This window comes from Symphodus melops, assembly GCF_947650265.1.
Source record: "Symphodus melops genome assembly, chromosome: 12".
Taxonomy (NCBI): Eukaryota; Metazoa; Chordata; class Actinopteri; order Labriformes; family Labridae; genus Symphodus; species Symphodus melops.
In genome coordinates, this window is record NC_136702.1 from 3,856,759 (window position 1) to 3,883,829 (window position 27,071).

Here is a 27,071-nt window from a genome sequence, read left to right on the forward strand (position 1 = left end):
TGTGAAAAGTGTTATGGGAATTGTCAGTGTGAACCAACTAATGGAGTTGAATGATGTGCATTATAATGCGTGAAAACTAAACATGGATCACATTTAAATTGAGCCTTCATATTTAACACTTCAATCAAAATAGTAATATTAACATCAGACATGAACATTTAGGGGAAATGAGATGCATTTTTTTCGAACCCCCCCCCCAAAACAAACAGTACAAATTTATTTTTTGCTTACATTTGTATTAAAAAAAATCCTAAAGGAATTAAAATCCATACATTTTCACTGTCAACATTAACTTTTCTTACTAGACCTTTAATTTGAAATTCAGACGGACTGTGTCCGAGCATGAATATCTCCAAACTTATCGACTTCATTATGCAAAAAGCCTTCAACAATATCAAAGAAAGAGTGACCGAGTTTAAGCTTTGTATTTGTAAGTGTTCACTAACATAACTTAAAGGCTCCAAAATGTTATGTGATCGATTTATGGAAACTCAGTAATAGGAATAAAATCTAAAGCAGCCAAGAGTGTCAAGAAGCGTCTAAAGTGTTTTAAATTGAAAGTTTTTAACGGATGGGGATGTTTTGTTATCACTGATGCTTGACCACTGGCAGCTCTGTATCATTCTAATATGTGAAGTTACCTATACTATTACAAAGACGACTTCAGGCTCAGATAACAGGCACGCTCCCAAAAAAACATGACTTCTGTTTTGTTTTCTCCCTTAAACTGAACACAATATTGAGAGTGTTTCTGAATGTTGCTTATGTTGGTATTATCAGACCTTTTGTTATTTATCTTCAGGTCAACAGTTAAAAATGTAAACAAGCCTTGAGTAACTATACTGATTCAAGGTTTTTAACGAAACAAACAATTCCATTACACATAATGACACTGCCAACACAACAGGTTTTTAATTATCGGCTATTTAGTTGGATTTGAGTCTGTTTATTTAAAGCCCTTACGTTAATAAATACATTCTTTTTAAGATATAAACCCTTAAGTGGTTTGTTAATAGAGACATTGATTATGTTAATTTTGACACTGAGCTGCTCTTTAGCCCTGTGGCATTGTTTGTTTGAGATTTTATTGTTTCCTATATCAAATAGTAAATGGATTTGAACTTATATAATGCAGTCACACACTGATGGACGAGGCTGCTATGTAAGGTGACCATACGAAGTATCTAATCCCATTCATACACTGCAGACGAAGCAGCAGGAGCAATTCAGGGTAAAGTGAATATTGATAAACACTGCTGTAATATTAATTGACTGTATTCATTATGTCTGCTAAGGTGGAATGATAGGGTATTGTAAAAAAAAAAAAAAGAAGTCCTGTATGTTGTACTCAATATGGGACAAAATCCCTGTTGGTCAGTTAGATTACCCGGTCAGAAGTCAAAACCATACAGTCTATGGCAGGAAGTAGCCTCGCTGTTTCATGCACTGAGACAAGACACTTTATTCAGTTTTTTTTGGATAAACTATACTAAAAATAAAACTTCTTAAAATGAGCTCATAACTTTATTTTGAAAAATATTATTGTCAATATTTCCGGTAGTCTTATTTTATTCACCGGAAGTGCTTGCTGACTGGATGTAGGCGGGTGCGTGTGATGTCAGCTGACTGGCAGCATCTCCAGCGGCCGTCACAACACTAGCTGACAGCTTAGCTTTAGTTAGCAGCCCCCCCCTAAACCGAGGCTCTGCATTCGGACCGGGCTGGGTTATGTTTCCCGCAGAAGTCTGGTTTTCGTGCACCACCACCATCACCATCACCAACCCATGGCGGCCGAAATTCAGCCTCAAGCGCAAGCTCGGAAGCCATGTCTGCTGAGCAAAATCGAGGCTTTCCAAGATGTTGTCAGCACGGCGGTCATCATCCCCAAGGAGGACGGCGTTATCAGTGTGTCCGAGGACAGGTAAGCCCTGAGCCGGACCCATGTCTAGACCACATTTAGGACCGGGCCCTGCCTTGTTTTCATGCAGCTGTAGTGTGCCCTGCACCCTGCCTGTTATTGATTGAGCTCCTGCTGCCGCCTGGTTGAATTATTTCTCTGCAGTGTGCGCAAACAGTCTAATGGTTTATAGAAGAAAACCCCCTCTGACATACATATCTCATAGCTGTCAGCTGACAGTGACACAGTCATTTGAGTTCAATACATGCTTGTAAGCGACGGTATGCTCCTTTAAATTGAACAAGCACATTTACATGTAACAAGGTAGAATATTCAGAGACATGTCTGCTGTGAATAGTTTAACTAATGGTCAGACAGCTACCAAATATTAACCAAACCAGTCAAAAAAATACAGTTTTAGCTTTTGGGTGTGTAAAACATGTTATGGCACTTAATGTTATAACATTTTATTGTGTTCTCAGTCTTGGGGTCAGGAGTTCATCCTAGACTGGGTCGCTATAGTTAAAATTAAATTAGAAATGTATATTTTGGTTGTATTCTTTTATGTGCTGTCCTTTTGTTTGTCATGTTTTTCTCAGTTTATTTACGTGTGTGAGTACTAGAGGCTTGGTTTGAGGTCTTCGTATGTTCACAGGTTTTGCATGTGTAGAAAGACGCAGCAAAAATTGTGTTAGTCACAAGAATTCTGATATCTGTCCGGTTCAAAGTTAGACCTTATATTCTGTGAGAGTTCTTGCAAGGCACTGAAACATCATGTTTGGTTTGGTCCTGCAGGACGATTCGAGTATGGCTGAAGAGAGACAGCGGTCAGTACTGGCCGAGTGTTTACCATACAATGACATGTAAGTATTCCTATCTAAACTGGGTTTTTTTTAAAAAGAATACTGTACAAGCTGTTTCTTCAGATACTTTCAGGACATTTGTTAAAACAAACACAAGGTCTGTTTGATGGAGAAAATCATTTGCTTGTTCAGTCTAATCACATAAGTCATAAATATTTATCAGTGTGCAACTTTAAAAAGCACATTTGCACAGACTTCTTTGAAAGGATCTGTTTCTTTCTTTTGTTAGTTTAGTGTTCCTGATATCCTTGCTTTTATTCTGTGTTGATATTTTTCACATCATGAGGAACAAAATGATTACACAGACGCTCCTGATTCGACACTTACAGCACGTGTTCCTGTAGCATCATTCTCCTCCTCTCTTCTGTGGCCTTAATGAACAACAATCAGGCGGCAGAACGTACCACTCTAAGAGGAGGAGGAGGGGGGAGGGGAGGGGGGGGGGGGGTCAGTCCAGTTGGTGCTGGTCTGTTCAACAGTACTGCAGTGCTGCACGTCTGTTTGTCCTTGTTTCCCTCCAGTTGAGCAACTGAAGGAAGTCCTGTGCTGCCATCAGCAAGATCTGTGGTTGAACAAAAGAAGCACAGAAACAGCGTTTTTAACATTTCAGTTCACTGAGAGAGAAACTGAAAACGGTGCGCCAAAGATAAACTGGTCACCTTTTGTAGATAAAGAGATAAAGCATTACCTTTTTTTTAAAAAATTATTCTTCTAAAACAGAAGGCAGTCAAAATAAGGACAGATACACATTTTTTTTCAATTGATTACTGAATTTAGTATTGGATTAGGTTTTTTTAAAGCTCGGGTGTTTGTGCCTTTATTGGAGAGCGGATAGAGTCAGAAATCAGAAAGAGAGAGAGATGACACGAGGGAAGGAGCGACAGGTCAGATTAAAACCAGGGCTGCCTACTTGGAGGACTACAGGCGCCTGGTATTGGACTAATTTTTTATTGAGAATGTGTTTTTATACATCTCTCTTCCCGGCACATGTGCATTCCTTGAGTTGTGCAAACTGACGTTGTTTTTTTGTTGTTGTTTTTTTTCGTGTTTGTTCAGCTCTCTGGTAACTTTAAGGAGGCGAGGTCAAATATAGGGACTTTTATCCCACGCTTCTTCTTCTTCTTCTTCTTCTTCTTCTTCTTCTTCTTCTTCTTCTTCTTTTTCTTCTTCGTCTTCGTCTTCGTCTTCTTCTTCTTCTTATTGTTATGATTATTTGTTTTTTTTCTAAAAGCTCAGCTGATGCATTCATTATATTTCCATCATCCACAGTGGTTAACAGAAATATCTGAATTAGCTGAAGTATTTTTATTCTGGGCACGTTTTCTCCACATTTCAGCGGACAGAAAGGAAGTTCTTTAAATAGTTTGACCATCTCACACTAAACACACAGTTGTACCATCTAAATGAATGCCCATATAAGGCAATATACCAAGAAAGGAAAAATACATTGTGGCTTTTTAGTAGGAAAACTATTTTGTGTGTTTGTGCTTTGAGATTACACCATCAATCAGCAAATCAACACAGCTGCTGCATTTGTTTCTGCAGGATGACCTTGCATGTTTTCCCTGATGGATTCTGATATTTTATGACCAGAATTGTGTCTTCAGACAGCTGACGTTTTTTTTTTCTGCTGATAAGGTAGATTTATTTGTCCAATCTGCAAGGAAGAGAAACACAGTATTAGCAGAGTTAATTTCCTTTTTACGAACACAATAGTGTTCAAGTAAACAAGATAACCAGAGGAAGTAAGTTAAAATGCAAAACAGAACAACACAGAGGCTGACAACAAACACAAAAACGTTCTGCTCGGGAGACTTCAATAAACACCGACTGAGGAGGGAAAGGCTTTGTTTACCTTGCCATTAACCAGCGAGTGTGTGTGGGGGGGGGGAGAGTACATAACAAAACCACTGGTGTATGACCATTTGAAGCTGTGGATGTTAAAGTGTTGCTGAGATCTATCCATTAGTTCTGCCTGCTTATCCGCGAGGGTCAAGGAGGGGAAAAAAGGTTTGAATCAGATCGGAGAGGAGATGCACATCAAGCTCGAGTGATGCACTTTGAATGATAAATCATGAAACAGGTGCAGCGTCTGAATCCGTCTGAAAATATCAGGTGACTGGTATCTGTGTGGTACGCTTCAGGCTGTGAGAGTTGTGTTTTTCAAGTCATATATAAACAGCTTCCTCTTAAGCATACAACACTTAGCATCCCAAATGTTTCCAACGGTGACAGGAAATTGTTATCAACTATGCATTATACATGTGTAGTTACTTTCCAGTTGGAGGTCCATCTTGTCTGTTTGCCAGTGCTTGATAACAGCATTTGAAGAATCAATATAAAACAAAAACTCGATCTCTCAGATCCAGGATTGATTTATCGGTGTCAGATTTTTTTCTCTCCCTAATATCAATGTTGCTGTTGGAACCAAAAACCCTCTCTACTAAGCTGCTACTGGATACTTTAAATTTCACCCAGGATCAGTAAAGTACCTTTTTATCTAACAGAGATGTCAGTGATATTACAATAACATTGCCTATTGACATGGAGAAAAAAAAACAGCAGCAGGAATGTAGCTCGTCCTTGAAATAACCATGCAAAGCAAAGCATACAGAGAGAGAGTTCAGATTGTTTTGTTTTCCTCTTTGTCTCCAGCGCAGTGCTCCTGTATGTCCTTTAACCCGGAGACCAGGCGCCTGTCTGTGGGGATGGATACTGGCAGCATCTGTGTAAGTAAAAACCACAAACCTCCAAAAACAACCCTGGCTCCTTTCTTTTCCCCTCGCTCAACGTTTAACTGTCGCTTCAGTTGTAATCACCTGATGTCCACACGTCAGCCCACTGAAGACCGTTTTTCTCTCTGAATGATAACAGGAAGATCTTGTGGTATTTTTCATTGTCATAAAGCGGGATGCAGCACGAACTGGATGGCTTTTTGTCAACGTGTCGGCTGATCTCCAGTGCGATCGGAGTGTCTCCTGGAAGTTTAATTTTCAGTTCCAAGGAGAGCTTTGTCATGTCACTGTGAGCTGAAAAAAAACTCTGAATATCATCTTTTCCCTTCATTTATAGAGAACTAAATGTTTCCAACAATGGGGAGAATTTTGGTACATTTTGAGGAGATATTTCTTAATATAACTGGAGGATTCATTGATGAAACATTTGCTTGTTTCTCAGAGGATGAACACACGATTTAATGGTCCAGTTCCCTTTTCTTTCACCTCCCTGGGAGCTCTAAAAAAACAGCATGTTAAAGTGTACCATGCAGCCTCTGATGGTTACATGCTAACTTACCTTCAAACACGAACTGTGCTCTAACTTACAAGAAGGGCCTGAACTGCACAACACCATACGCACTGCTCTATTTAAAAAAAGCAACTTTTTTATTGTCTAAGTTTTTGTTTGGTTGTTTGAATATCACAGTGTGAGCTGTTTGATAGAAGTACACAAAGTCAGACTGATACAGTGACAAGACATTTTGTAAAAAAGAAACTTCAGGTTCCTAAAAAGTTATTTTGGTATGGGTGTTGGTTCACACTGAAGTGCAGAGTCGATATTAAGAGCACAAGCTGTTCGTGTTTTTGAAGGCCTGCCATTTGCCTGTCTGAATGGATTTGCATGTTTATTAAGCCGATGTGAAAAGTAGTAATCATTCTGAAAGAGGAAGGCCTTTGCTTCACATTCAATCCCCTTCAGAACAACAATGTGACCGTTTTTAAGGCCGTGCTCTAATATAACTAAATACATACTTACATATTAACACTGTAATATGATTGGTTTTGTCTTTTCTGGATCTATTTGGACGCCTGAGTTTATTGACCTCTGTGATCATTCATGTCCACATGCTGTCTTTCAGGAGTTCCTCCTGTCAGAAGACTACAATAAGATGACCCCAGCAAACACGTACCAGGGTGAGACAGTACAAATGAATGTGTCTGAGGGGGTTCATGTAAAACTTGTCGTCTGGAGGAGAGAGGTGAAAAGTACCACTGGGTGGTTTGTTTTGAAGCATTTAGCAAAGGTGGTAAGACAGGTAATGAAATAATAATGAAAACATTTGTCCTACTTCGAGTCAAAGCTTTGAGGTGATTTGTAGAGATGCACCGAGCGTGAAAGTCACAGCTGATACAATGTTTGAAATAACAATTCTAATAGTTGTCATGACTTTTTCAGATTTGATTTAAATGGATGCTTTTAGTCCGTCCTCTTGAAATGTCACTGGATCATATCTTACAAACTGCATGTGGCTGATCTGGTCTGGTGACGGTGAAAGACTCCCACACTGCCAGCATTTGCTTTCACCTTTGAACATGAAAACAAAGTCGAGTCTGTCCAACAGATGACTTCTTCTGCCCGATAAAGAACTTCCTCCCTGAATCAGTGGTTTGTTTTCCAGCATTTAATCGATACGGTATAACGGATAAACATTAGCTACTGTCATTGCTGCATGCTACGATACATTTGTCAACAGGGCGGGTATCAGCTAACACTAATGTTCACCTGATACATCGGTGCATCACTAATTGTGTAAATTATATTGCTAATATGCTGGAGTACACAAGTCTGGCCTTGGTTAGAAAGACTGCAGCAATTCAGCAGTTTCATCAACAATCTTTAATTATGTCCAAACAGTGCGTCAGTTTTCAGAAATGCTGAGTTGATACTTTGAACATCTGTGTGTGTGATTTGTTGCACAGGTGACAGATGGTCACTGTTTTTTCACCACTGTCTAAATGTAAAAAAAAAAAAAAACCCTCCAAGAAATGACTTCATAGAGGTCAAATACACCAAAGTCCGCATTGAAACTACATTTCTATTGCAGGCTTAGACTAAGGCTTCATGAAAATGGTGGTGTTGCATGATGATTCTCTGCTGCAGCACCATCTACTGTCTTCCAGAATTGGGTGTAAACCGCACATTTCTTGTGTTGATTGTGGGATATTTTGGAAGTCCTCCCTCCCAGAATTCCTACACCCTTATTTCCGGGTACTCCTCTGTGCTGTGATTGATGCGAGTGTGAATATGGATCTCCAGTGGTGTATAAATGTTTGTTGTTTGTGTTCCTGCAGCCCATCAAGGCAGAGTGACGGTGGTGCTGTTTGTGTTGGAGATGGAGTGGCTTCTGAGCACCGGCCAGGACAAAAACTTCACCTGGCACTGCTCAGAGAGCGGCCAGCAGCTGGGAACGTACCGCACCGCCGCCTGGGTTTCAGGACTACAGTATCCTTTCATGGCCCCCCCCCCCCCTTCACCCTCCTGCTCTGATTGTTTGTCTTGATTTGTGGCCTACTTGGCCCCTGCAGTGAGCTCAGTGAACCTGAGAGTTAAGCTTCTTGCTAAATGGAGTGGAGTGGACCTAACAGAGTGTCGAGCCATCTTTGGTTCTTTGAACTGTGAAAAATCTCTGCCTTTTATTATGACAACACAGTCTATTTTAAGGCCACAGCAACACAAGAAAGGGCAATTGAGATTAGCTCGCAGTTAGTTTGTTCTAATGGAAAAAGGGCTAACAATAGGCATCAGTCATGCTGTTGTCAAGGAAACGGTGTGAGGAGTTGTCTGTAATGGCCACATGAAAGACTGTGAGTGCTCAGCAGCCACGCTGATCCATACCAATGAGGCTGCCATGAGGTCTACTTGCTGCTAGTCGCCTGCTAGCTTCGACAGTACACGCTAACCTGTCTGACCAGCAGAGCAAGAAAATCAGTAAGAGAGGCGGAGCAGTGACCTCTGCTGCTTTTGTTTGGAGCGACCTCAGATGTGAGAAGGCGGGCTGTGTCTGCACCGGCTCGAGCCACATAGTGGCCGTGAGTGTTTTGAAGTTCGCGGTGAAGATTAATGAGAATATGTTGAAGACATCTGCTTACTTGTTGTTTCAGCTTCACTTCAGTGACTCTAATTGAAGTGTTTCTGTTTAAAGAAGAGTCATGTAAACCATCTGTCAATGACTGCTTAACCAGAACTTAGTTTCAACGAAGACAGATGATTGCGGAAACTGAAGCATTCTTCTCTCTGTAAGAGCCGACACACTGGCCTTTGAGAAATATGTAAGCATGTTTTGATTAAAAGGTCGCAACATATTTTGCTTTTTTTTAATAAAAAAAAGGAGATTGTGGCAGATACAGTGAGGCATCTTTTGAGTTCATAAATAAAACAAATAATGAAAACTAAACCCCCCTCCCTCCTTTTTACCCCACTTGGTCACGCCCTCTGCCAGCCACTCTAGAGCCCTTTCCACACATCGTGCACTCCAGTAAATTTCCAGATCATTTCATGAAGGCTGCTCGTGAAACCCTCGTGATCCGGCAGAGGTCTCCTGAAACTAGACATGACCTTTAAAAGAACGATGCAGAAGTGTCAGACGAGTCCAATGTACCACACTATAATGAGAATATTTACCTTTGTGTCAGTGCTATGTGTAGTTCAGTGAGTCATAGCAGTGGGTGTGTTTGGACTCAGGATATCAGGCTCATTTGTGGGACTACACTTTGTGGTTGTTCCCTTTAAATACTGAGTACAATCAGATAAAAGATAATAACATGGCTGCTTCATTTGAATAGTTAGTTGAAATCCCGAGCGCTTTAATGAGCTGTCATTGGTGCTTGAAGAAAAGTGCCATCTCTAAAAACATATGTAACAACTCGTTAGAAATAACCTTAAAATATAGATGACTGACAAAGAAGAAGAAGACTAATCTGCTTAGTTTATTTTCAACTTTGTTTTTATCACAGAAATAGCAACACAGATTTAACAAGGTCCTCGTAGCTGGATGGCACCCTGACGTTTCTCTGGCTCGTTTGAACTGTCGAGGTCAAAAAACAAATAGAAACTATCATGCTCTCTGATTGGCTGTCAGTGTTTTTGTGTCTCACAGTTCTGGCAGCTCAACAAAAGTTAAAACTGATCAGATCTTGCTGCACGCTCTTTGTATTTTTAATGGAAAACATTCAGCTCAATTATATCCAAATAGTGATTTGATTGGTTTCCAGATGGACTGGGATTGACATTAATCTGTGTTTCTATGCATCCATTATCTACTCCGCTTTTTTCCCCCCCATTCAGCGTGGCTGGTGGCCAGAGCTGATCTCAGCTGTCATTGGGCGAGAGGCGGGCCACACTCTGGACTGTTCGCCAGTCAATCACAGTGCTGACATGTAGTCACACTCACATTCAGTCACCAATTAACCTGACGAGCATTTCTTTGGACTGTGGGAGGAAGCCGAAGTACCCGGAGAGTACCCATGCATGCAGGGGGAGAACATCCAAACTCCACGCCGTTAGTTTGTTCAGCCCTGTCTCAGGGGGCTCGAACCAGGAACCTTCTCGCTGCGACTCAACAGTGCTAACCACTGCAGCAACTTCTGTGTTTCTAGTCACTGGTAAATACTTGTTTGTTGAAAAAATCCTCAACGGGTCCCAAAAAGCTTGATGAGCTCTTATGTATTACAGAGTATTATAATCAGGTCAGAGCGTATGCCATTGTTGCATTTCTCTTCTTCACTGCGGACCAGGCTGTGGTGATTTGGTCAGTAGTGACTTAACCAGGTCAGCGAAGGACTCTGACTAAACAGCCAATAAGAGAGCTCCGATTCATCCGCTGACACAGCTTCTCTTTTCTTTTTTGCTTCTACATTTTATAGTTAACTCAACAATATAATAGTAGCAGTTTTTTTTTTCCTCACGGCACGCTTTCTTCCAGTTTGACCTTAATCATCTCTCAGATTTGATGTCGAGACCAGACACGCCTTTGTGGGCGACCAGTCCGGCCAGGTGACCATCCTGAAACTGGAGCAGGACAGCTGCAGCCTGGTCACCACATTCAAGGGACACACAGGTATGCAAAAACACACACACACACACGCGCACACACACACACACACGCACGCACGCACGCACGCACGCACGCACGCACGCACGCACGCACGCACGCACGCACACACACACACACACACAATGAACACAATTTTAATTTGAAAATCAAAAACAGTAATGGATGTTCTTTTGCTGAATATGTGACATGTTACACATAAAGCAGAAGTAAGTTTATCCTATAAATAACTCTGAGTCATGACCGTCTACAGTGAGTTGGACAGTTGAGTGTTTTTAAATGACTTTGTGGGAATGACCAAGAAGCTTTTCTTCAAGTCTTTATCGGGCTTTGTTTTTTCTACTAGCTGTCTCTGAATGCAAAAGGCAGGAACTCACATTTGATGTCATGTCTGAGCATTTCTTTAACCCAGAAAATGTTCTTTTTAAAAACGATGTTCCAAACAAAACAAAAAAATAATCCCAACACTTTTTTTTATAGAACAATTACAAGAGGAGAAAACATTTTGTAATGCCTTTAAATATTTAGATGAACCTGTCATAAAGCTGTGATCTTCAGACAGTTACAGCCTGAACGTCTCTCGCAGGGTTCAGGTTTATTGAGACATTTAAGAGCGACGAGTCCCCGATGATCACTTTAGAATCAGCTTCAACAAAAAGCAAAACAAATACAAAAGATACACGCTCGATGGTTGGAGATAAAAGGCACAGAGGCATCTCACTTAGTTTGAAGATGTGTTCACTGACGAGAACAAGACCGAGCACTCAGTGAAATGATTTTTCAACATTCATTCATTTATAATTGAGTGTTTATTTAAAATATAAGAAAAGAGACATCGTGCAGATGTGACTTGAATCTCGTATTTTTCAGCATATTGCTCAAACAGAATCAATCTTTGGACTTAAAGAAAACAACGTTTTGAAACTACATTTGACATTTGAAGTCTAAGTCGAACATGTGCATGACCACGCAGGAGACACAAACCACTTCCTGAGTTCATCACATGACATAAAAGATCAGCAGATCATAAACTCTGAGAAGGCTCAGAATCCTGATGCTTGTCTGAACTGATCTCTGAGTTTTGTATTTCACTCACATCGTTTGTACCTGTGAATTTCTACAGGCAATGTGACGGCTCTGTGTTGGGACCCAGTCCAGAGGGTTCTGTTCTCCGGCAGCTCGGATCACTCCATCATCATGTGGGACATCGGAGGACGCAAAGGCACCGCCATCGAACTGCAGGGACACAAGTAAGAATCACAAACGCCCTCTCGTGAAGAAATGCACCGAAATGTTCATGTTCTCTGAAGGAATATTTACAGATAAACGTGAAGGCAACTTAAACAAGCTGAGCTTTTATTGAAATGATCCTCAGAGACTTTATGTAAAAGCTGTAAAAATAATCTTTCTAGGTCAGACTTGGTAACATTTCTGTATCGCGTCTAACTACAATAAAAGGATGAACAAAAAGATCAACATCTGATGAATGATTTATTCATCCTTTCAGTTATTTATTTGAAATGTTATTTGTTATTTTCTGCCTCTGACTAAATATTGTTGTGCTCTTTGTTATTTTTGATGTTTTAAAGTGAAAATCATTTGTTTTTGGACACAACATCAAACACAGAAGAAGTTTGGCATGGTGTCACGTTGAGGGTTAGGGGCGTTTTGGGGCGAGCAATTTACATAGTTGTATGTTTTTGAACATATATTTTTTCATAGCGTGTGTGTGTGTGTGTGTGTGTGTGTGTGTGTGTGTGTTTTGCAGTGAAAAGGTTCAGGGCTTGTGCTACGCCTCACACACTCGTCAGCTCATCTCCTGCAGCGCGGATGGAGGCATCGTCATCTGGAACATGGACGTAACGCGTCAAGAGGTGAGACGAAGGAAGGGCTGTTATGAACCCCACACATACACACACACACAATGTGGAAAGTGTGTGTGGAAATGAACACGTGCAGATTTCTCAGTGAGTCGGACAAAGTGCTGCGGTTTGCTTTACCTCCTACTCTGGAATAAATTCTCTTCGGAGATCTGCGAATTCACCAGATTAGCAGGATGTTCATTGATTTTTTTTTTTCTCTCTTAGAAACTCACACACACACACTGAGTCTATCTTCAACCTTCTCTCTTATCCCTCTGCGCTCTGCCAGTCTCCTCACAGTTACTTTGGACTAGATTTTGTCTTTTATTTATCCACAGTCACTTTCAGTTCTCCTGAGGGAAAATCTGTTGCCTCTTTAATTCACACAAAATCTTCTGATATGTTTTTGCTTCTGCTGTGATTGTTTTGTCCCAATTTAATATGACAGAGCTGTTTTACCTCATCTACCATTTCTTACACATACAGCATGTTCCTAATATTATGCACTTAACAGCTTTCTTACATCATTCCTAGAATCGCACCCTGAGACTAAAGGCAGAAAAAGATGTGCTTTACTGATTCTGTGAGAGGAAATTCAGTTTTGGTACACACACACACACACGGACAAACAGGATCCTACGGACATGCTCTAAGTGAGAGTGAGGGGGCTGCACACAGCGAGCCCTACAGACATACAGTTCAGTACATGCACAACTCGAGGGACGAGGGTCTGTTCATCACGACTTGCACCTTGTTATAGTAACCTTAACAAAGTGAAAAACAAAAGAGCCACACAGCTGCACACAAAGTGAAATAAATCTGACTTGCATGAGTCTTGAAATATTACATTAGATAAGGAATGCTACAGCTCCACTCCTGTTTATAAACTCAGTCCTGTGAAGGTGAGTCATGTGTTGAGAGAAAGGATGAACGTGTAATTGAAAGCTGTGTGTTTGACTCCAGACTCCAGAGTGGTTGGATAGTGACTCGTGTCAGAAGTGCGAGCAGCCGTTCTTCTGGAACTTCAAACAGATGTGGGACAGCAAGAAGATCGGCTTACGACAGGTGCTGACAAAACACGATTCTTCATGATTTTTATTTTCACTAAAAAGTTAGCTGACGACAAATCACCAAACACTACATTTAAGAAATGTTCTACAGTGACTCCACCGCATCTCAAGAATAACACACACAACTCTTTACTAACGGCCAACAAACATCAATTCTTTCGACTGCACAGCAATCTTTGAAAATCTTTTTATGGCAAAGTCGATAGAAAACAATGAAAAACGCCGAAATAAAAAGGACCATAAAAGACGAAGAAGAGCAATACAAAAAAAAATAATGTCGTAAAATCATTAACAAGTGATTTGACTGGCTCAGGGTGGCCATTTGATTTCCACCCCCAAACAAATCCACATACATGATGACAACATTATACAATAAAAATACAAGATAAAAATAAAAGAAACAATAAATAAAAACAGAGTAGGAATAGATATCATATATCTGTATTATATCTTTAAATAGAAGTCAATTATCCTCAATAAAGTGCAAGATGTACAGTACTCTTAATTATTTGTGATTCAGCGAGAATCTTGTGTAAAGAGATGTGTTTGAAGTCTGCTTTTAAAAGAAGTCAGAGTTTTAGCAGAGCGTAGTTCAAGTGACCATAAAGGCTGAAAAGCACCTTGAGCTGATCTGGAATTAACTTTGGGTCTGGTGAGAGGACTTTGACTTGAGTCCGGACTCTAAAGCTAAAACCAGCACTGAACCCAGCTCTGCTCCTCCTGGTGAGAAGTGTGACTTTAGAGAACCAGAGCCGACATGTTGAGGTTATCCTGTGTTCCTCAGCACCACTGCAGGAAGTGCGGCCAGGCGGTGTGTGGCAAATGTTCGTCCAAACGCTCCACCATCCCCCTCATGGGCTTCGAGTTCGAGGTTCGCGTGTGCGACAGCTGCCACGAGTCCATCACCGACGAGGAGTGAGTAACAATCGGCCTCTGTCGTCGTCGCATACTGACTCTTTGTGCTCGCAGCTTTCCGGATTTCTCACACGGTAAAAATAACGGACGTTCCCTTTGTGTCTTCCAGCCGAGCGCCCACAGCCACCTTCCACGACAGCAAGCACGGCATCGTTTACATGCACTATGAGCCCACCACGGGGAATCTGCTCACCTCTGGCACTGACAAAGTTGTCAAGGTCTGGTGCTTTCACTGATGAGTGTTTTTATTTGTCTAACACAGAGACCGCTAGTTGATCTCTTTTTACCAATGTCAGCTCTTTACTCTGCCAATAGGTTTATGTTGCCAGTCCTTTATTTCTATTCAAAATGAGGCAGCCAGGGCCTCACTGTGTTCATTCACACTGTGAATGTAACCTGTAATGATTTAAGAATGAGTCAGATTATCCAGAGTGCAACCTGCACCCGAGCTGTCAGTCACATCCAGTGGTGTTTGCATAAATCCTTCAGGAATGTGAAGCTGAAAATGAGACGTTTACAAATTTAGATGATTTAGAGGGCGCAGTGAAAAGAGCTTTCGTTTAAGAATGTTTTCTCCATTTGAGTAAATCAAATGACTATCAATCATTTGCGACAGTCGAAAGGAGAACTTTTACAATCCTGTCTGATCGCTGGAGACGTAAAAAATCATCCGTAGCTCGGAGAGGGAGAAAAATGTGTCAAATAAAACTCAAAATGTTTTCCTTGACAAAGAAACCTCGATTACTTTCCTGACATTTTTACTTACAAATTTGTGACTTTAAACGTTCTAAATTTTTGGATGTTATATTTTATTTACCTTGAGATTAACCAGTTTCAAAAAGCAGGAATGTGTCAGATAACGTCGACCTGGCTGCTAAACTGAAAGGATTTCTTAACTTGAGTTTTTAATGACTAGTTATCTGAATGATTAACATCAGTTTTTGAGCTTTTAATTCCTTAAATTTCACTTGTTTCAGGTGTTCATGTCTAATAGACATTTGTTTCTTGTAAATCCTTCAGCCGGTCTGTCGCCATTGTTGACTCAGGGCTTGTTTTAATGTCTAATCTCTGTCTGAGCTTTAACTCTAAGTGTCCATACAAACGTGTCTCTCCATCACACTGATGGGTAACAAGCGGTTTCTGCCTTCTGTTCATCTTCAGCTCTGGGACATGACTCCCGTGGTGTCCTGAGGTCTGCGGACGACCGGCGATCAGCAGGAAGCTCTGTTCACCAAACTGTGATTTGTTTTTCGAGGCAGCAGCCACACTTTGAGGAAGAAAGAGGGAAACTCGTCCAACAGTATCGATGTCATCTGGATAATATTTAACTGTAATTCAACAACAAGCAGCGGCTGTCAGACGTTCACAGCGAGGACACTGCAGGCCAGTGAAGCCTGGGAACAGGACAGACCTAGGTTGACACGAGGTTACAGACGGTTGTGAGTGTTTGTGTGTGTGGGGGGGATATCTGGGTGTGTTTTTGTTTGTGTTTGGGAAGGGTTTGACACACTTTATTTTCTTATTTTTCATGCATTCCTGCTGATTTCACGATGAAAAATCATGAGAGAGTGAAACATTTCTGCGCTGTGTGAGTCGGTACCGTTAAAAATGGACTTAGATGTGAAGCATTTCATGAAACTTAAACGTTACTCACAAACTCAAAGTCACTCGCGTTAAGCAGCTCTTCGATTCTCCACAAGAAAAGGACATTTAATTTTTACTTCTTCACACATGCGCCACCTACAGGAAAGGACAAGTAACGGCAGCAGTCGCCCCCTACAGGCAAATAATTAATTCAATGGCTAGTGTAATTTTCTTTGCATTCGTTTTATATTTTAAACTTGAAACGTGACCAATGTGTTTGTTTAAGTGAAAATGTGATGTCATTGCTACATTTCACTTTTCTAATGCCGAAATTCAGCGTGATAAATCAGTCAAATCTTTTAGTCTATTTACTTTTTTATTCTAAAACATTCAACCATTTTACGTTGCTGTCATCAGTAGATAAGATTTTTTTAATCTGGGTTGGTAATTTTCCAAAACTACGTCGTCTCATGTCTCACTCAGCGGAAAAAGTAAACACTAAACTTGTATCATAATACATGTATGACTCAATACAGCCAACGACAGACTCACAGTCTAAACTTCGTCATCGGTGACTCGCTTTGAGTGTGGGCTGGTGTAAACAAGGGTTAGAGAACGATCACAGACAGGCAGACGTGATTGGTTCATCAGATTGGTACCTCGTGGCAGACATTGGTCGAAGTTTTTTCAGCCTTACAACTGATACAGATGACAGATTTTCTCTATTCCTTTTTCAGAGCACAGGAGTTATTAATATCTGTCAGGACCTAAAGACAATTTCAACAAAAAGCTTAAAAAGTGTATCTGGAAGTAATTACCAACCCTGCCTTTACAGTAACAATGAGCACAGTTTATTTCCCTCCTTTTCAACATCAAGAAAAGTCACTATTTCCTTTGGAGAAATAAAGTCTAGATTCGGACAAATCCTGAGCATAAGAGGAGGGATATTTATTATACGACAGTATTGTACGATTTATTATATTAATCATTGGCTGAAGGTGGCGTTAGTGTCAACACTGTAAACGTTGTTGCCTGGCCTTGCCTGTAGGTGGTGTTAGTGAGCAGAGCTCCAGTTTATCTGCGGCTCTCGAAGCGTTTCTCTCTATGCTAATGGACGGGACAAGTTGAACTGGGACTGTTTGATATATGCTAATTCTATTTACGGGTTCATATCACTCACAATGTTTTGTCCTCTTTCTCGTGTTGGAGGAGCAATGAAATCATATTCTTTTACTTTCTGAATTCATCAAATATTGGAAACATTTGATTTCCCACAGTGCTCTGAGTTCATACGAGTCCCTGGATTTGATCAAATGAGACTTTTTTTTGCTGTCCTCCTCGCTGACTGAGAAAAGGGTGATAAGACATTTGTAATCCAAGCTTTTGCTCTTTATCTAAAGACAGGAAGTGGACGTGTGTGTGTCATCATTTCAAACATGCTCTATGCTCTCACAGTGGACCAGGTGGGAACACAAGATATCTAGATATCTCTTGAGGATTTTCATAGCTTGAATTAATTTAGGTGAAATGATGTATGCATGTTTTGGACCTCTCCTATGAAGCAGCTGATTCTGTTCCATCCAATCCACTGAGCGTTTCAGAGAACCCTAGATAACAAACAAAATCTTTAAACCTCACGTTTCACGACGACCAGTTCGAGCTCTGTAACAAAATAAAAAAGTCCTGGCTCACAAAACTTAATGTTACTGAACTAAAGTTCAGATTTGTAAAAGTGAACACAGGCATGGAATATATATTCAGGGTAATGTGTTTAAATTGATCTCATGCAGCTTTTAAGACTCTTTAATGATGTTAAACCAAAACATGTATTCTGTCCAATCAGAGAACGAGTAAGCACAGTAAACTATGAGCTGCCTAAATCCACTGAAGTGCAGAGTAATCATGTCAGGTGTTATAATCTGTAAATTAACCAATCAAAAGGCCTTCTGCTCTTCGTATGTCCTCTACTGTCGGCTGTTTTTTGGGATTATTTATTACTCAAAGTCTTAATGTTCATATCGTGCATCAGGACTGAAAGGAAACTGAAGGTTATTTTGATTCTGTTCTCATTGTAACCATTTTTTTTTAAATCATCGTAAATACTGTTTACTGACTTTTAATGTCAATGCACTGGAATCAAGAAGCGAAAATGTGTCTCTAAGTCGCTGCTGTGAAGAGAAAATATCGTGTTTGTGTCACCGTCTTGTTTGTACTTTTCATGATCCGATGGTAACTCGACTTGTATCCTGTAAGCTCACTGAGTGTTTTCCAAAGATGTTTGATATTTAGGGATAAAGTTTGTGTTAAAAACTACAAATATAGATTTGATTGAATGGATTCAATTGTAGAGTTGACTATCAAAAAACTATCAAAAAAAACAGCCCACCATTCATTAAGGTACATTAACAGCCGATTTTACTCATGTTAAATGTCTGTTGGTACTTTAAAGAACCATATCAGTGTTTTCCCGAGGTTTCAGCTCCTGAACCAACTGTCTTCTTTTTGCTGTTTCAAATGCATGTTGTACAGTTTTTTCCGTTTTTGAGGGTTTATCATTCCAGAGTGTCTAAGAAAATCTGTTTCCAGGTACTCGATTGTCACTCTATGCACAAGGTTAAAAGGTTAAGGGAAAACAGTGGCTTGCTGAGCTAGTAGCATACAAGAACACTTAAAAAACAATCTTGTCACATATCCCTGTGATTTTAAGTGGCTCTAACATGCAAAATTAAACGTTATAAAAAATAATCAAATGTTCAGCACATTAAAAAAAAAAATCTGATCTGCTGATTTAACTTAAATGTGGCCAGTGGTCTATTTTCTGCTGCAGGATGTTAGAAACAGGCATTGTCATGTTTTTCAGTGTCCATAAATGTAACCATGTTAGTGTGTGACATTAAAATCGCAGGTTTACCAACGTCGACAGTCTTGGAGTCCGATGTTTGTCTTGTTCATTTTGTATTACTGTATTTAACATCCTGCCCTCTCCGCCTGCATGTGTCCGCATGGTTCGTTTAACTTCCTGGTTCAGCAGCCAATCAGTTGGAAAGGAAAAGAGTTTTGAGTTAATCAGGCCTCAGTTTATTTCAATGGCTTCCACTCTGACATCTCTCTCTCTCTCCTCTCTTCCTCCCTCCCGGGCCTCCACCAGATGGTTTGGTTTTGTTCGCACTTCACAACCCTCTGCTCGTCCATACATTTTATTCATGACTGATTTGTCAGACTTACATATTTATGGTTGTTTTAACTTTGGTTTATAATAAATCAACTTCCTGTGAAGCTTGTTTCGTGTGTGATACCCCTCTTCTTTGTCACAAACACGACTTATGTGAAATGTTGGCCGCTCATTGTTTCTGTCGTCACTTTGGAACAATATATTGAATCTACACATCGATTACCGACACAAACGATTCAGAAGATAAAGATAATGTATCAATAACTTTTATTTGAAAATAAGTCAACAAACCAACCACTCACTCGGTCACAAAAAAAACAAAAAACATTTGTACTTTGCATTACAATCATTAAAGCACATATATCTCCTCATGTTAAATAAATACAGTATGCTGCATCTTCATTTCTTTTGGGAGCTCCATAAAATAAATTTAAACTTTAGTTTGGTCACATTTTATCAGAAAAGAAAAAGAACTGAATAAGATCAGTCCTTCATGTAAATGACCTTACAACAGTTTAAAAGTTCTTTTCTGCCAAGTATGGTCTTTTGCTTAAAAACGTTTTAAAAAACAGTTTTGTATGTAGTGAAATAACCCGATTCTGTAAACGTTACTGATCACTGAGGAGTGCTTGGTTTTTTTTTTAGAGACATTCCCAGAGAGTTTAAGGTTTAAACTTCTCAGCGAACTCCTTCAGTGCCGTCACAAGTTTCTGCTCGTCCTGCGGCGTCGACCTGGAGCAGGCCATAGGGAGGTGAGTCGCCACCGCATTACGATCTGGAAGAGACAGAAACACAGCAGGCGAGGTCATGTTTGTCATTTGACAGTAAATGGTTAAACAAAGAAATACATGTTTAATTCATGCATGCTACCAACACCTAGAACACATTTTGCACAACATTTAAACATAGTATTGAATAAATCCAAACACTATAATCAGACCTAGCGTGTCTCTTTAACTAGGAAATTAATTTAAATGTATGTTTTGAGTTTTGGAACGGCAACGACAGATAACGATAGTATATTAAATTATTGATGCTGTTTTGCTAATTCTGGAACATTTACAAAGATAAGTGTCATTGTCCTAATTTAATTAATAAACAACAAACCCTGGAAGAAGAGTCCACTCGGCTGCTTGATAGCGGCGGTAGCGATGGCGAGCCACACGGCCGTGTCTGCCCCCATGGCCTCCGTCCTCAGTTTGGACTGCATCTTAGCGTGGAAAGAAGGCATGGACGTCTGGACAGCTGCAGAGAAGAACCACTGATTAAAAATACAAACTCACTAATACATCTAGAAGGTCACATATAAAACCTGATAATGATCGTAAGTCTACATGATCTGAGTCTATACTTTCTGCCGTTTACCTGGTGTGTCTGCCCAGCCGGGGTGCATGGATGAGAAGTGGATCTTTTTGTGCTCAGCAGCCCACCTCTCCGTCAGAATCACCTGCTGTCTCTGTCCAATGGAACAAACAACATGGATAAAAAGGAATACTAAATACTAGCTGCTGTAGTTTAGTCCTGGAGTGAAGCTGCAGAGAGTCGGCCTACTTTAAGGCTGTTAGATACTTTCAGAAATGTTGATACACAGGGATTTAAAACAATACAATATTGGTTATTTCAATAATTGAAAAATACTATTTTAAAAAAAACTACAAAACGTTAATTTTAGTTATAATTTCAACCTTAAGCTGAGAGAAGGAAAAGAGAGGTCCAATCAAATTCAAAGGTCAGCGAATCGTGATGTTTGTTAAGTCCTTTTAGTGTCATAAAGATGCAAACATTTATATCTCAGACAGACAGAGCAGAGGTGGTGACATGGTCTAAATTGCAGAAATAAATAGGCAACATTTCAGAACTCTAAAGTTGTCGATATGTTTGTGCACTTTAGTCTGTTTGTTTTTAATTTATTAAACTGAGCTGAGTAGGATTTTTTTTGTTTTTTGCTGAGGTATAAAAACAGGTTTTGTTATTGTTTTTTTTGTTGATGGTGTTGTATCAAAGTTGAACATTTTGGGATAATGACAACCGTAGCCGCCTTTACTTTGTTCTGAGCGTAGACCATGGTGCCGTCGAACGTCCCCTTCTCAAACTGCAGGTCGTCAACGTTCAGCTTCTGTGTGAGCATGCCGCCTGAGGAGACGCTCACCTGGGAGGAGAAACCAGCAAACACTAAACTTTCAATAAAAACACACATACTGTGAGTATAAATGTCTGACGGTGAAGCATCTTTAACTTTATGTATTTGCACTGTCATCGTGTTAAACGTGATGACTCATGTTGTCTTTGGTCAAAATTGAACACACCACTCTCGCGTCTTCCACTTTCTCCAGAGCCGGTATCAGTGCTGCGGTCAGGATGTATGTACCTGAAAATAAAGGTCAGAAGTGAATATCTGTATTCACTTCAACAGCTAACAATTTAGTTCATTAGAACACCTTTACTTCTGAGTAAAGCTACAACAAAGGGATATATATATATATACACTGTATATATATATTTTTTTTTTCCTTTCACAAATGTTGATCTTTGTGAAATCATGCAACGCTACTCAATAGGTATCCCAGACTGACATACAAACCTAATGGTTCAGTTTAATAGACCTCACTTAAATCAATCTGATTGGTTGAAAAATATCTGAAGTTTGGGAAGCAATTTCATGAAGGACTTGGTGATGGATCCTGAGGCTTGTACTGATTAAACCATTCTTTTTTTTTTTGTTATATTTCAGACTTCACTTGGGTCAGTGTTTTTTTCATCACCTTACATAGATGACGTGTTATAGTCTGGTGCACTGCATCAAACACCAATAAGTCTGTTTTTGACAGCAGCAAAGCGTCTCCAGAGCTGTCCAAGGTTCATGGTTAACTTTTCATCTGTTTCTTTCACATTGCAGACGATTTACTTTCTTAAAGAAAGGTTGAAAGGTTTGTCTAAAACACACTGCTGTTTCACTTGACTCGTATTTACAAATATGTTACCGAGTGTGTTTGTGGCAAAGTTCTTCTCCAAGCCTTCCTCAGTCAACTCTCTCTGGTTCACCATACAGCCTGCATTGTTGATCTGGAGAACACGACAGGTGAATGAACATGTGCGTGTGCATCACATAATAACAAACACATATGGCATCTACGTCTCACCTACCAGCACATGCAGGGTGTTACTTTCTGAGAAGTTCAAGGCAAACGTCCACACTTGTCTCGCACTCGACATGTCGACCACGTGGACGTGAACATCCTGGGGAGGAAACGTAGCGAAGATGAAACACGGTCAATATTTGGAAGGAAGAATATTAAAGAAAAAGAAGAAGAAGTGTTTTAGTCAGGTGTGGGACTTTTTTTAAAGATCTGCTGAAGAGTTTAAAAACGTTCCTGTGTTGGTGATAGATCCATAAAGACAGATCATCTTGACTTTGGTCTCACAACAAACCTAAGACAGAGGGAAGTTTTTCACCTCCTTTTGGAAGAGGGACTCTCCCGACGTTGGCAGGTCATGTTTCCCTCCTTTAGTAGACAGACGACATATCTCACCTGGTTTTTACTCTTTTCTACTATTTCTTCTTTGGCTGCATCTGCTCGCCCTTTGTTTCGACACACCATGTGAACTGTTCCTCCTGCACAATCAAATATTTGAAAGATTTCAGTGGACATTGCAGCAGCAGAGACTTCCACCACCTCACAGATAAAATGTGCAGAACTCTGCTCAATATCTACTCACACTGCTCAAGTATACCTGTAAACATTGTTCATATATTCAACTTCCTGTGCTTGTTAATAGCTTACTATTTATTTGAATCCAACACTTTGCCACTTACGTCTACTTATTCTACCTATATTATATATACCTAGACACCTTTATACCTAATATTTCCAGAATTTCCCCATTGGGGATCAATAAAAATATATATTATATTTCTATTCTATAGACATATTTCTACTCTTATTTTGTGTTTGAAAGCTTTTGTAAGGACCAGATCTCCTCCGGGCTATACATTAAGTATTTCTGATTCTCATTCTGATATGGTCGCTCCATGTTGGATGCCAGCACATGACTTTTGGTGATTTCTAATATCTATAACTCTGTGATTAGTACTTGCTGGTTCCCCTGTCAGTCACAGGGCAGATATATGGAGACAGACAACCAGCCGCACTATTTATGAAAAAAAGCAGAGAAGACTCTCAGCGACTAGATGGGCTTAAGAAAAATTGAAGGATTTATATAGAGGCCAGGAGAGGTACTGGTTCTTATACAGAGAGTTTGTCTTGTCTAGAAAAGGCAATAAGAAGGGCTAACTTTAAAACACCCACCTCTGTTGGCGATTTCCTGTGCGGTGGCTTTTCCTATCCCACTGTTTGCTCCTGTGATCATGAAGGACCTGCCGCTCAGGTTCACGTCCAGGTCTGCTGGAGCAAAATGCTTCGCCGCAGCTTCATAGCCACTCCTGTTAACATGAAAGGTAGTAGAGTGAATACACAACACATACAGAGAGGACGTTTTATGATACATGGCTGAGCTTTTTAAGAGTAGACGTAGCAGCACATCGCGCACATCCAGTAAGGTGCCTGTCTCAAAAGTCAGCATTCAAAGAATAAAGGAAGGAGACCGCACACTTGCTCCCTTTTTTTTGTGCATTTATTATGAGCACATCCCGTAAGTGAGTGAGCTCTTCTTCAGACTTCAGAGTCTGAAGAGCTGTGCTCGAAACGTTACTCACTCACTTAGTGAGTGTGTTCTCCTTCCTTTATTCTTTGAGCTTTTTAAGAGACCATTCTAGCCCATTCCCATCCAAAACAAAACCATAAATGCATCACACAAACAGAGTCTTAGTTTGGAAATAGGCACCATTTGAGTTACACTTTCTATTCCATCACTCGTGGATCAGCTTCAATGCAAGACAGACTTTTTGATTATCAATATTATGTTTGTTATAAAGACTCAACTCAAACTATTAGTGTTTGTTGAGTTTAAAACTCTGCTGAAAAAAAACTGTGAATCTGAGTATAAAGTCCATGATTAATTCGTCTTGCAGAAAAAAAAAAGTTCTCTTTTAGAAGTAAATGTCATGCAGTGAATTTGCAGATATGATCATGTCTCATAGATGATGTGATATCATGTGACTGAAGACTCAATGTAGTCACTGTTTCGTTACATGAGACCATGTCACCCACAAATTAACATTTTCACAGAAGTCTTCTCTTTCTTTAAATCACCATGAAACTAGTTTATAAATGGTTAAATAATAACTCTGTGATTCAACAGTTGTTATATTAGGATTTTTTTTTCTTTTGACAAGGAGTTAATTTTATTCAATTGACCTTCAATATGAACCGTTATTGTTGTTCAGATTAAACCAACAGCACATTGATGTAGTTTGAGAAAGTGTACATCTCTGATCAGAATCTGTTTTCATTGCTAATTACATTTACACGTACAAGGAATCTGACTTGGCAGCAACAAAAAAAATAGCAAAAATTGAAGACGCACTGATTTTTAAAACCAGGGCACAGAGAAGCCGAAGTTTAAAATTAGGTTAGTTTCATGACGTCTTTTGGTGTTAGATTCACACAATGCTGTCAGTTCCTCTCATGTCTCACAAAAAACTCAGCGTTTGTTGAACAATGGACTTCATCTGCCCAATATTTTTAATAATTAGGTGTACAGGATGTCAGCATTAAATTGATTTGATAAACATCAGCTCATAATCAGAGGTGCTGCTTGTCAACAGGCAAGGCAGGCGACTTTTTGGGGCCCCTGAGAGAATCACAAATGCAAACCAATTAGTGGTCCAAAATGTCTAAATTCTGCAATGACTGTAGGAAACCTCCCAAAGGCAATCACTCTTGTTGTCCTGCTAAACGTTGCATGCATTATAGATGTGAAAACCCAAGTTTGTCAATGAAAGTCAACAAAGAATACAAAGAGTAAAACTCCTGTCTTTAAGAGAAAAAGAAACAGGAGTAAGTGTGGGGACACTGGCAGACATTATGGGGAGGAACGCTGGTTGGAGGACCCACCCCAACTGATTTGTGCATAGGGCCCAAACAGATACTAGAATAGCCCCTGTTGCTGATGTTGAACCTTTGCATTGGTGCATCCCCAGCATCCCCCTGCTGAAAGGGACTTTAAATTCAATAATATATAGCGAGCTGTACAGGTGTGCAGGTATGTTCGTGATTTAGGCTACATTGAAAATTAAATTCCAGTTTTTCCGGTCTGTCACACTTTTTCAACATATAGACTAGTTACAACATATGGCAACACACGGTATTGTGTAACACATGCAAGTTAACCAGTAACAGCCTAAAGGTAGTTCTTAAGGATATTACTTCATAAAGAGGATTGACTTCTTATTATTAGTGCTGCTGAACGACACTTACTTAGTATACTCTTGGAGTCCCTTCATGAACCAAACCGCGTTTCTGTAGATCGACATGTTTTACACACATGTGCCCTCTCAGTTTGTCTGCAAATATGAGTCTAATGTTACAACCATAGAGTGAGCACAGTCCAATGTTATGGTTTCGTAAGAATGACTAGTTACGTTATATAGTAATGGTGCGTTCAGGTACTCCCCAAATGCTCGGTAAAGTAAATAACCAGACTTCTCTGTGTTATGGGGCTTTGAAAAGTATCATCAATGACAGATTTTTTTGCTCAAAATTAGCTGTCTCTGGACTGCTACGAATGGATGAAATATCGTGCTATGTAACAAAATACAAATGCAAAACGACAGGATCCACACTTTGTGATATAATGTTTAACCACCAAGAAAATACTTTAAGTCTTTTGTTCGTCATGTTAATTGAAATCTAGAGCATCTGGCAAATTCTTAACAAAAAGTTTTCGTTACTTTTCTTTAATTTTACCAGAGTACTTATGGTAATTCCAATTATTCTGACATCACGTAAATACTCGCGTGGAGTCATGTGACTGGCCACCGGAAGTAATCTGAAAATAAGCGTCTTGCGCCCCTTGTGGACATCCCTGGTACGTTAACACTATAAACACGGGTAAATGTGTCGATACACTGGCCATATTTTTTTTTTTAATTTGTAAATCTGAGCTAAAAATGAGAAAATTAAAAATGCGATATTAATAATAATAGTGTTTGTGTAAGAAACGGAAAAATAACAGGACATGATAAATATTTATACATTTGTTTCAGCTCAGATTCATCAGTTGTCAGGATGGCCGAGTGGTCTAAGGCGCCAGACTCAAGGTGAATCCTTCCTGTGGTTTAATGGGGTTTCTGGTCTCCGAATGGAGGCGTGGGTTCAAATCCCACTTCTGACAATACTTTTTTGAACTAAAAGTCTGGAGCTTGCAAATTAAACCAAACACTGACATGTTTCCTCACCTCCCCGAAAACGAAACAAAGTACGACATTCAGCTAAAAGCTTGTTTAGTGTAATTTACAACATTATAATGTAATATAGGCTTCCCGATAAGAAAATCCAGTTCCAGACTAGTCACAATAGGTTATATACTTGTTTTATATTTCACATTCTATTGTCCAGACATAAAGAAAACGTAAAGTATGAGTTTATTCTACACAGTATATACTGTTTGTCAATGATAAATAATTTATAGAGCAACGGCGCCATCTGCCGACTAAAGGAAGATTTAAAAAAAAGTAGACGCTGTAAATAGCCTAACTACTGCACAACTTCTACGTTAAATCGGTTCTATAACATGAAGTTACCTACCCAAGTGGGTTTGTCACCTGTAAGAGTCAAGTGACTGTGATGTTGATGGAACTAATGCATCTAGCACTTTTCAACAGATGATTTTAAAGCTAATCAAATCCAACCAATTAGCCTCTTAGTATTAATATGAAACTCAGAATCGTAAATGTAAATTGACTGCTACATGTGTTATCT

General features: G+C 39.7%; 2 protein-coding genes across 2 annotated transcripts; one reads left to right on the forward strand and one right to left on the reverse strand.

Moving 5' to 3' along the window:
- Nucleotides 1–1,053: 1,053 nt before the first annotated feature.
- On the forward strand, nucleotides 1,054–19,300 carry wdfy2 (WD repeat and FYVE domain containing 2). The gene is made up of 12 exons (XM_079357499.1): nucleotides 1,054–1,921; nucleotides 2,693–2,760; nucleotides 5,416–5,489; nucleotides 6,617–6,671; nucleotides 7,830–7,980; nucleotides 10,482–10,594; nucleotides 11,712–11,838; nucleotides 12,357–12,462; nucleotides 13,414–13,515; nucleotides 14,305–14,435; nucleotides 14,545–14,653; nucleotides 15,597–19,300. Exons 1-12 carry the CDS (start codon nucleotides 1,785–1,787, stop codon nucleotides 15,624–15,626), a joined length of 1,203 nt encoding a protein of 400 aa, XP_079213625.1. The 5' UTR covers nucleotides 1,054–1,784; the 3' UTR covers nucleotides 15,627–19,300.
- A 141-nt stretch (nucleotides 19,301–19,441) lies between these two features.
- dhrs12 (dehydrogenase/reductase (SDR family) member 12) lies at nucleotides 19,442–25,749 on the reverse strand. The gene is made up of 10 exons (XM_079357626.1): nucleotides 25,569–25,749; nucleotides 23,499–23,632; nucleotides 22,722–22,804; nucleotides 22,336–22,428; nucleotides 22,173–22,254; nucleotides 21,498–21,559; nucleotides 21,236–21,340; nucleotides 20,557–20,647; nucleotides 20,299–20,436; nucleotides 19,442–19,966 (listed from the first exon to the last, which is right to left on the reverse strand). Exons 1-10 carry the CDS (start codon nucleotides 25,622–25,624, stop codon nucleotides 19,854–19,856), a joined length of 957 nt encoding a protein of 318 aa, XP_079213752.1. The 5' UTR covers nucleotides 25,625–25,749; the 3' UTR covers nucleotides 19,442–19,853.
- Nucleotides 25,750–27,071: the final 1,322 nt, after the last annotated feature.

Excerpts from the sequence above, each read along its gene's own strand:
- dhrs12 (XM_079357626.1), bottom strand. The coding sequence starts at position 25,624 with ATGTCGATCTACAGAAACGCGGTTTGGTTCATGAAGGGACTCCAAGAG. Across the intron at positions 22,805-23,498 it reads ACAGGAAATCGCCAACAGAG|GAGGAACAGTTCACATGGTG; the intron begins GTGGGTGTTTTA and ends TTGATTGTGCAG. Across the intron at positions 19,967-20,298 it reads GAGTGGACTCTTCTTCCAGG|ATCGTAATGCGGTGGCGACT; the intron begins GTTTGTTGTTTA and ends TGTCTCTTCCAG.
- wdfy2 (XM_079357499.1), top strand. The coding sequence starts at position 1,785 with ATGGCGGCCGAAATTCAGCCTCAAGCGCAAGCTCGGAAGCCATGTCTG. Across the intron at positions 5,490-6,616 it reads TGGATACTGGCAGCATCTGT|GAGTTCCTCCTGTCAGAAGA; the intron begins GTAAGTAAAAAC and ends GCTGTCTTTCAG. Across the intron at positions 13,516-14,304 it reads AGAAGATCGGCTTACGACAG|CACCACTGCAGGAAGTGCGG; the intron begins GTGCTGACAAAA and ends TGTGTTCCTCAG.